Source organism: Drosophila kikkawai, chromosome 3R (assembly GCF_030179895.1).
Source record: "Drosophila kikkawai strain 14028-0561.14 chromosome 3R, DkikHiC1v2, whole genome shotgun sequence".
NCBI classification, from domain to species: Eukaryota; Metazoa; Arthropoda; class Insecta; order Diptera; family Drosophilidae; genus Drosophila; species Drosophila kikkawai.
In genome coordinates this window covers 28162211-28172107 of record NC_091731.1, presented here as the reverse complement: position 1 = coordinate 28172107, position 9897 = coordinate 28162211, and the positions used below count along the sequence as shown (strand labels likewise).

Below are 9897 nucleotides of genomic sequence, written 5' to 3'. Positions count from 1 at the left end.
ACCGCCAAGCTAAATCTTCAGCTGGCCACACTAATCATACACCATTTTACCGATTGGGACCCCGTTTTACATACCGATTGGGAATTCGACACCATTGCTACATTTGACATACCAAACTAAATCCTCAGCTGGTCACACTTATTTAAGAAATAATGTTGGCCACACTTATCTAACAAAAAACAAAAATAAAAGAATGTTTCCCTTGTTTTTCTTTGTAAATAACGTTTTTTAACGTTTCTAAGGCAGCGAAATGGACAAGTCGCGGTCCAGTGCCTACGACAGGTTCGTCAGCTTCGTGGACCAGCTGCGCAATACGGAATGCAGGTAGGTTTTCAGGTATTATAGAACGTTTTGTGGGGTGGGGACCGGCAACAGTTGTTTTTCCTTACGGAATAGCTTATAATGATAATAACTATAACATACAAAGCTATTACCAAATAAGGGCTACAACCTATCTGAGTTGACAACTAAAGTATAGTAGTAGAATCTCTATAAAACAAGGGCTTTCGCTGTGACGTCACTAATCACCTGAATCATCCACAGTCAGAAGCAGAAAATCACCTGCTTCCAGCAGATCGCCGAGTGCATTATGTCTCCCTCGCTGGCCAGCCACATCAACTATCCCGCACACTGTGGCACGGCCACCAATGTGCTGCTGCTCTTCTGCGAAGACCTGGACTCGGTGGTGCGGATGAGCGCCGAGGAGAACCTGAACAGGATCTTCAGGGCACTGGAAAAGACGCGGGTCAGTCGCATCCTGATGGACCTTTATGGCGAGATTAAGAGGAACGGGAATCAGAGGTAACCTAAACCTAAATAAGTCTCAAAACTCCTTTCTCAAGTATTGAATTTCCTTTTTAGATCTTTGAGGATTTGCCTGAATCTATTCTCGTACTACGCCCCTCAGATTAAGGAGAAGCACATCAAGTGGTATGCTGTGAGGCTTCTGCAGTGCATGTCCACCATCTCCCAGCGCAAGGAGACGCTGCTCCAGGAGACGCTCTGCGACTTTGTGAAGCACTTTGGTCGCTATGTGCAGCAGGGTCTCAGCGACAGCGAATCCTGCAAGTTGTTCGAGGTGAGAAGCGGGAAACCATTCCTTTTGCATTCGACTCACTAACCCCAGCTTGTGTTTGTTTTAACAGATATTTCTGGACAACATTGGTGCGGATTGTGCCGTGAAGCGTCGCTGCTCGGCCCAAAATTGCATCAGTCTGATTGAGTATGCCCGCAATAGGAGTCTCATGGCCAGGCACGGACTGGGCAAAGTGATGGGTAAGCGTAAGCAGAAACCGGAAATGAAGCGCGAGAGTAGAATGCGAAAATACTGTATTTACTTTTATAAGCTACTAGGAAAGTCAGGATTTTTAATGAATTATCCAACAGAGATACATATATCGCATTTTCAAGAACTTGGCAGGCTTAAGAAGCACGTATTCAATTAGCAAAGTTTTAAGGAAATATTAGCTTGATGCATTTGTATACCCCTGCAGGATATAATAATTTTAGTCAGAAGTTTGCAATGCAGTGAAGGACTCATTTCCGACCCTATAAATCATATATATTCTTGATCAGCATCAACAGACAAATCTTTCTAGACATGTCGAGAAAAAAAAAAAAATTTCATAATTTTTTTCAAAAAATTATAAGGGGTTACATCGTTAAAATTGTCAAAAATTGTCTAAAATTTCATTTTTCTAAATTTCTTAACTTAATATGCCCATTTGTTAACCAAATAAAAACTAGCATACAACAGTTTTCCGAATTGAATTTGAAACATTTTTGGCTTAGTTATAATGTTTTTAAATTTCGATTTGCCCCGAAAAAATAGGTCTATAAAATAATTTTAATACACATATCTTAAAGACGCAAGGGTATACAACCTTTGACTTCCTAAAAGTTATCTTGTGTTATCTTGTATTTTCTTAAGCCTTAGTTAAAGTTACATTTTATCTTTTCTGCGATATAAAAACTGCTGAATCCATACTTTCCTACTAAATTAAACCCATTTGCTATGCCAATCCATGCCCAGTTCATCTAACTTAAATAAAACCCATGTTTTTTGACAAGAGATTCAGTTAAAACTAATCCACGATTCAATGGCAAATCTCTTGTTATTGCTGTTAGACATTTAACGCATTTTCACTCGCGACATGTCCAGCCAAACTCTCTTTATTCTCATCAATATTGAAAGAGGTGTTTAAAAAGCGTGTAACGGCCAAATGCTAAGCCCCACATATATCTGCAAATATGCATGTACGTATATACCATACATACAGATATAGTTATGCTTGCGCTGGCTAAAAAATATTTTTAATATTCTAAAAAGCCGCAAATCCATGAAAAATCCCGTACCAGAATATAAAGCCATCGAGCTGAGAGTGGGGAAGAGAGGCTTTGGGGTCTATCGAAAATCGCATTGTGAATGCAATCACAGTCACAGGTTTGTTTTTGTGTGGTCTGTGGGCGCTGGGGGAGGGGCGTGGCCGTGCCAGAATAAAAGTAACTAGACAGTTGATATAAATTATATTTCTATATGGCTGTTGGTTACCTCGCGCAATCGATCGACGAGCCATGGAATATATGTATCTTTTTTGGGATTTGTTTTGATTTTAGACAACGATACTGGGCGGTTTTTATTTTAGCATTTGCTGCACCAATATCTGCAGCGAACAAAACAAAAGTCATGTGAAAATACTTCAAAATGGCAAACACAAATCATTTTTTATTGAATTTTCATGAAAATATTATTGGCAAATATCGACGAGGAGGTAAATGCACCTCAGTTACATTTCCATAGTTTTTTTTTATGAGCCGCATTGTGAATGCATAAAATCGGCAACCGAAAAGCATCCATAGTTATGAATTCCACTTTAGGAACAATCGGTGCGAGTGTGTGCCGCTTGCAAACATTTAAAGTGAAAAGCCCGGGAAAGCTGGAAAACTAATTCATTAAAGTTGATTACTTTTGCGATTCATATATGCGAATCGGACACCACCTAAGCCCATAAAAAATAAGCTTCGGCTTGACTTTACCTTTGCTCTTTTCTTGTCCAAATGTTTACCTTCAAATCAACTCCTTCAGTTCCTGTTCCGGGGGCCGCCCGCCCCACCGCTGCCGGCTCTAGTCCTGTGTCAACTTTATGCCACTTCTCGGCAAAAGGCACAATGCCAGGCAACTCTTCAGCGCATCCTTATACAGTCTGGCGCCTCTTTTTATGGGCACCCATCACAGAAGCAGCAGCAGCAGCAGCCGCAGTAGCAGCAGTACTTGTGCTGCCTGCGTCCTGGCATGCCCCAACAAACAGACACAAAGTACGGTCCTAGTCCTCGGATCCTAGACCTCAGAGAAGCCGCCGCTCCGTTTGTTTGTCTTCTCCGCCCTTAGACGAAATGAAATTTATGCACTTGGACACTTCCATGCAATAATTCATGCGAAATTGAATCAGATATTCATTCCTGTGCAGCTTTAAAGCGGATAATCAACGTTGTAAACAAATGCCGGCCGAACGGGGAGTACGACGAGAGTGGGAGCAAGGCCAGCAGCTGCAAAGGGAGCATGCAAAATTTATGTTGCCAGCTGACTGATGCCGAGCTAAACAAAAAGTGCAAATTATTTTTCATGTCAACTGTGGCAACATAAATAGCCAAATGGCCAATTCATTCGCCCAAGTGCAACTCTTCTTGAGGATTTACTATATATATCCTAGATTGTGCAAGCAAAGCATATCTTCTCCCTAGTAATAATGTCCATAAAATTGTAATTAAAGTGAAGTTATAACAGCCTGTCCCTTAATCATCTTTCTACTAGTATACCAGTGATTAGAAGACTTCTTATAGGTTGATCTTTCTGCTAAGCAACCTTTCGAAGGCTATTAATTGCAGTCTTTAAACGTGCCCAGCATGAAGCCATTTCCCAGACCTCCTCCCCCCCTTTTTGGGCTCGCCAATTTTGCAGAAAGTTCCTGCGGCTTCTGCCGCAATTAATTGATACACATGGAAACAGGCCGCAAGTTGTGCTCGGCAAAGTCACTTGGCTGCCACAAGGGCCATGTAAAAAGTTTCTTCGGCGAGAAGTGTTTTCAATTTTGCGCCCCAAAGGAAGAAAATGAAAACTAATTGAGTAACAAACTTCCAACATGGCGTTTTGTGATTGGTGGCGTATACGTAATGAAACGACAAATAAGCGGAGACAACAAGAACAAGAAACGAGAACTGCGTGGGCGCGGGAGCTGCTGAGAGTGTGTAGGTGAGGGTGCTGGTGCGGATGCATGTGCATGTGTGCGGAGTCTATAAATATCAGATGGAAAGTTTTCAACGAGATAAATTTAATTGGAGGCAATTTGTTGCAAAACATATGAGGGAAAAGTTGCCAAGAACACGAAAGAAGTATGAACTGCAATTGGGCAGCCAAAGCGAAAGTGGGTAAAAAGGTATCGCTGGAATTGCCACTGCCATCGGAATAGCTGTGGGTGAGTGGGTCGGAGTGGGCTATCCGTATCGCTTGCTTATTGAGCAAATTGGAATTGCCAGCGCACGCAGCGCAAAAAGTTTGGAGAGCGTTTTTAATTTGTATCAACAGCAGCCATAAGTTTCTCTCCATTAACTAAGTTATCTCTCCCACTCCCCTGTTCTTTCAGAGCTCCTGCTGACGGATCAGCAGACCAGCAGCGTGCTGGGTGCCCTGGGACTGCTGCGTCTCCTGCTGCCGCAGCTTATACGGGGCTACTCGGCCGCCAGCCAGGAGGACTCCGAGTCCTTGGCCGGTCAGCAGCAGCAGCAGCAGCCGAAGCATCAGAAGAGGCAGCAGCAGCAGCAGCAGACAACGACCTCCGACTGCCGGCAAATTATTGAAATTTATGATTATTGTTTGCACCTGCTGAGCACGCAGCACACCACGAATCACGCCATCATAAATGCCACCCTGGAGGTCATCAACGGCATACTCCAGGCACTGGATGCCCCTTCCGATGGCCAATACCAGGGCCACAGCCTGGGCCAAAGTTTGCGGCAACTGTTGTGCAATCAACAACTGCAACACAATGAGTATTTGCGGCGAAGGAAATCATTAAAGAATCAAATATTCCAATTGAAAAATTACGAAGTGGCGACAAGTCAACAGCCAGTGCAGGATGAGCTTGCGGATGGGGATGAGGATGCTGATGGGGATGGGGCGACTGCAATGCAAATGAAAAAGAATTCAAATGCAAAACTGCAGCAGCCAAAGTGTCAACAGCAGCGGCAGCAACAACAACTCGAGGTTGACAGCAGCTCGCTGGGAATTAATGCCGGAGAAGATGCCACGACCGAGGCTGCAAGTTCCGTCGCTGATGAAGGTATGGCAAATAAGGCAGAAGCCAAGTCGAGATGGCTTGTGCTCTGAGGGTGTGTGTGTGTGTGTGTGTGCACAGTCATGTGGAAATGTGACATGCTGACACAGGATCAGGGGGACAGGCGGTGGAGGAGACTAACCCACAGACAGACCATGCCGAAATCAAGAAAATTGAGCAATTGCACGGGCTGATGGAGACACCCACACACACACACACACACAATGCACATATGAAAATTATTAGTGCATGCTTTTAGGCGGGGCGGCACATGCGGCAACGAGGTCAGGCCAAATTCGCATTTGCATTCGCCGCCATCGGATTCCTGCACAAATATTTACACACATTGTAAGGCTAACCCCACACTCTTTCCGCCCTTTCTCCATTTATTCCAGGAGCAAAGGCGCAGCGAGGCCACATTAGGAATGCCGCACGCAGCATCAGCGAGTGTGTGGCCTCCGTGGAGGAGCGGCAGGGCGACGATGATGACATGGACGATGATGACGACGACATGGAGCTGCTGAGCGCCGAGTGTGATGACTTTACAACCCTGTCGCAACTAAATGAACAACAACGGTCGCTGTCAGCGGCCCTGCAATTGCCCGCAACAACTGCAGCAACTACGGGCGATAAACTGATTGATGTTGATGCCGATGTTGGGGGGCTGCCTAAACCGCAGCATCAGTCATCTCTGCAGAATCTGCTCGCCGGCAGCGAGGACAAATCCCAGCATTTGAGTGACATCGACAATGAATCTTTCAACAGCATCGATTTCGAAGCCGAAATCACAATTGCCGGCAGCGGCGGCTCTGGCAGAGAGCAACAGCAACAGCAAACAGAGCAGACGCATCCCACGGCGGATGGTTCCGGGGAATCCGAGCCCGGCGACGCAACAGCAATTGGCACATTCTTCAACAACCTGCTGTCCCACTCCAATGCAGGTGAGTCCGCCATAACATAACCGAACAAATATTTCATTAGCGAAGTTCAAAGTCAGCGGAGAGCGAGTGGAAAACTATTTTCATTCGATGTTATTGCATTTCACGGTCCACCGCAGTCGCAACCGAATCCTGTATTCGATTTTTGTTTTGTCTTTTCCGCCAAACAATTCAACATTTATTGGCAATATTCGGGCGAGGGAATTATTTGCATAATTGCGGCAGAACTGCCGACGTGACTCGCCGGCGAGCAATTGCACTTGCGATTTAATGAAGCGTAATTGTTGCCGCTGCAACTCGCAGCAATCGAGCCATCTCTCAGCAGTCAGGCGAAATTTTGGGTATTCGTGCAAGGCATGTAACCGGCATCATTTGTGGCTACATAGAGAAAACAAATGTTTATGATATTGTTTATTGGAATAAATTGAAAACATAGGGAAAGTTAATAGAATTTAATTTATATTTTGGAATAGTTTAAAGGCTAGCATATTAGTCCTCTCTCTGACAAGAACTCTTTCTAGACATGAAAATAACTTTAAAATCTTATTCTGGAAATAGTAGATTGTTTGCAACCTACCTACCTTTTATATTTCTTCAGGTGTAACCTAGCAAAGAAAAACCCCTCAATTCCTCTGATTTTAATGATATTTACTTGCACTTTGTAGCATATTGATTGCATTGTCCTTGAGATAATTTATTTTAATATTTAAATCGCTTTGCTGCTCGACTGACTGGCTGAAGTCAACTCCAATCTGGGAGCGCCAGCCAAGTGCATATAAGTAGGCTGCTGCTCCCCTGACCTACAAAGCGGAGGAAGGACGGATGGCAGACTTGATGCCAGACCCATGTCCTGTCGTTAGTTAGTGCGCGGGGGTGGGGGCTAGTAATAAACAAAGGAAATGTACTGCACTGAGCCGGAAGTACTAATTAAGCGAATGAGTTGTGGGCGGAGCAAAGTCCTGGTGAAGGGAAAGGAACAGGAAAAGGGAAAGAGACAGCAGCGAGTGTGTCGGAGGCAGGGCCATATAAAAACCCACATCTACTTGACGTAAATGTTGGGCTTAAATCCGGCATTTCTTGCCAGGGTGTGTGAGTGTATGCGGGGGATGCGGATTAAGCTTGAAACATGGCAATGCATTTGCTGTGCGATGGCCCCAAACTGGAGCCACCATCACCACCGCCGCCGTGGCAACCTCATTGCTGGTTTTCTTGTGCCGCCACTGCCACTTGGCCAAAGCATCACACTGCAAGTTGGCAACAAAGTGGTTAAGACAAATGGGTTACGTGATAAAATGCGGTTACTCAAATTGCATGTATGCAAGCTTACATGTTGTGTCACAGTCAGCGAATGTGTGTGTGTGTGTGTGTTGTGTGTGCGGGTGTGAGCTTGGGGTTTATTTAGCATTGCCAGGAACAACCAGCCAGTCCGCCAAACGGGCCAAAACGAGAGGAGCCAGCCATCAGTTGCTGCACTTTGCCTGGTTCGCGTTTAGCCGTTTTTATTTTTATTTTCCTCGTTCCTGCTCCCATCGCCTGCCGTTATTTTTGTTTTTCTTTTCCCTGCTTTTCCTATAGCTGTTGTTGTTGTTGGTGGTGTTGCTGTTGTGCACTTATGCGCTATCAGCCTTTTTGCGCTGCTTTGCTCGTCCGTCCGCGGTAGTTATTGCCGGTTGTTTGTTTTTTTGTTAAATATATATAGGTCCGGGGATATGTGGCCACAGCCGCCCGTCTTTATCTGCAGTAGAGCCTCGACGATTAGTATACACTTCTAAGACTAGGGTACTCGAGACATAAACGATTCGATCTCTTTGAATATTTTAAAAATAAAAAATAAATAACTACCTAAGGGAGAGTTTTCATTAACATCGCAACATTCCATTGAAATATACTTTTAAAATCTAAAATTTAAAAAATAATAATAATTGTGAAAAGTCTAAAATGGCACCTGAGATTTACTTTTCTAAAATTTCCAAGCCATTCAAGTGATTTGATTGATTTGATATCGATTTCCCTGTGTATATCAAGTGTTTAAAGTAAATTAGATAGTGCATTCAAGTTGACATATTGTTGCGACCAACAATCTTGCCCTGTTTTCATAAACAATTTTTTGCAACTGTTGTTCTTGTCCTTTCCCCATTTCTGGTTGTCCTACTCCGTTCCGCATGCACATATGTAACGTGAGCTGTACAAAACATTTGCATGTGTGCGCGCCTGTAAGCCGAGCAGTAAAGTAGCAGCCATGAGACCCGTTACACCATCCCCGCCGCTTTTCCAACCGCTCGCTCCCAGCTCTCAGTTTCCTACGCGGTTTTCATTGTCGTCTAGTTTGGGGTTTGCTCCTTTCTTTGCTTATGCGCTTCAAAGTTTTATTTGCCATTTTTGCGGGCTGCACTTTTTGTTTTCGTTTTCAGCGTGATTTTACAATAAAATAAAAACACACCGAAAACCCACTCGACCGGAGTTGCCGCTGCCGTGCCGCTTTCACTTTTATGGAGGCGAAGCTATTAAAGCATAAAATGGCAGCCCCACCCGGGTGTGTGAACAGGAAAGTTCCATAAAACTGCAGGCAGGGCGCCCTGTTGTGGAGCAGCTCCTCCGCTAATTTGTGGAAATTTTCATTTGATTCAGATTTAATTTTCTTGGAAATTCTGTATGCTTTTTTCAAGCTGCTAAATCACAGATCGGGCTTCGTCTCCAGGGCCTAGCCCATCCTTGGTCCATAAAGTGCTCTGCTGCTTCCGCTGGCCGCAGTCGCAGTTGCAGTTGCACTCGTGGTTGCTCTAATTTTTACAGCGCTTGCATGCGGCCGGAACATCCATTAGAACAATAACAAAACAAAGAGCAACAGAACCAGGGAAAGCCACAACAAGTGCATCTAAAAGATGCAGCCATTTTTTACCCACTTAAGTGGTCAGTGGGGGCAGAAGAGCAGAGTTTAGTCGTGCTCTCCATGAAATTGAAGTTTTCAATTAATTTTCAATACGAGTTGGAGGAGGAGCTGCAAAGTTTGCCGGCGGCAGCCAGCCAGCCAGCTAATAGAACAACATAAAAAGCAGCTAAGGAAAATAGTTTTAGCGGTCTCACCCACCCATTCTCAGAGCCCATGCCCATTGCTCTTCCTTATTGGCTTCAAAGTTCGAATGTGCCCGGTAATTGGCCGTCTGGAGTGGCCGCAAATTAACCAACGCCATCGCCGGCATTAGTGTCAAACCAAGTTATCTGCTAGACGCACTAACTCGAGGGCTTTGTGCTTGCAGCCTCGGAGTCGGTCAGTAAGCTCTTTCGTCAATCAGGCGGCTCTAAGTCCACGCCCTCCAAGTCGGCTCACGCGGACAAATCGGACGCCGTCTCGACCGCCTCGCTAACGCTCTCGCTGAGCTCCCTGGCTAGCAGCAATATGGAGCCACCGGAGCGCCAGCCCTCGATTGCGGAAACGCCAACGCCCGTGGAGGACTCCTTGTCGGCTACTGCCTCGCACACAGCCTCCACAGCCCTCATGATGGATGCCCCAGCAGAAGAGGCAGGAGGAAAGGAAGGTCTGGGCCCTGGAATGGACTACTCTAAGCCCGAGACACCGCAGATGCGAAGCACGCCCAACGGTGAGTTGGTGAGTTGCTCCTAGGAGCCAC

General features: G+C 45.2%; 1 protein-coding gene across 5 annotated transcripts in view; it reads left to right on the top strand.

Moving 5' to 3' along the window:
• Positions 1-133: 133 nt before the first annotated feature.
• The window catches only part of htt (huntingtin), a 37870-nt gene continuing 28106 nt past the window's right edge, over positions 134-9897 (top strand). For 2 of the 5 annotated variants that reach the window (XM_017176109.2, XM_070287549.1), the window contains exons 1-7: positions 134-324; positions 544-801; positions 862-1078; positions 1146-1275; positions 4641-5336; positions 5726-6271; positions 9526-9867. In XM_017176109.2, the coding sequence (XP_017031598.1) occupies positions 251-324; positions 544-801; positions 862-1078; positions 1146-1275; positions 4641-5336; positions 5726-6271; positions 9526-9867 (2263 nt within the window). In that variant the 5' untranslated portion in view covers positions 134-250. The remainder of the gene's footprint in view (positions 325-543; positions 802-861; positions 1079-1145; positions 1276-4640; positions 5337-5725; positions 6272-9525; positions 9868-9897) is intronic. The other 3 variants (XM_070287548.1, XM_017176108.3, XM_070287547.1) reach the window with 2 other exon arrangements.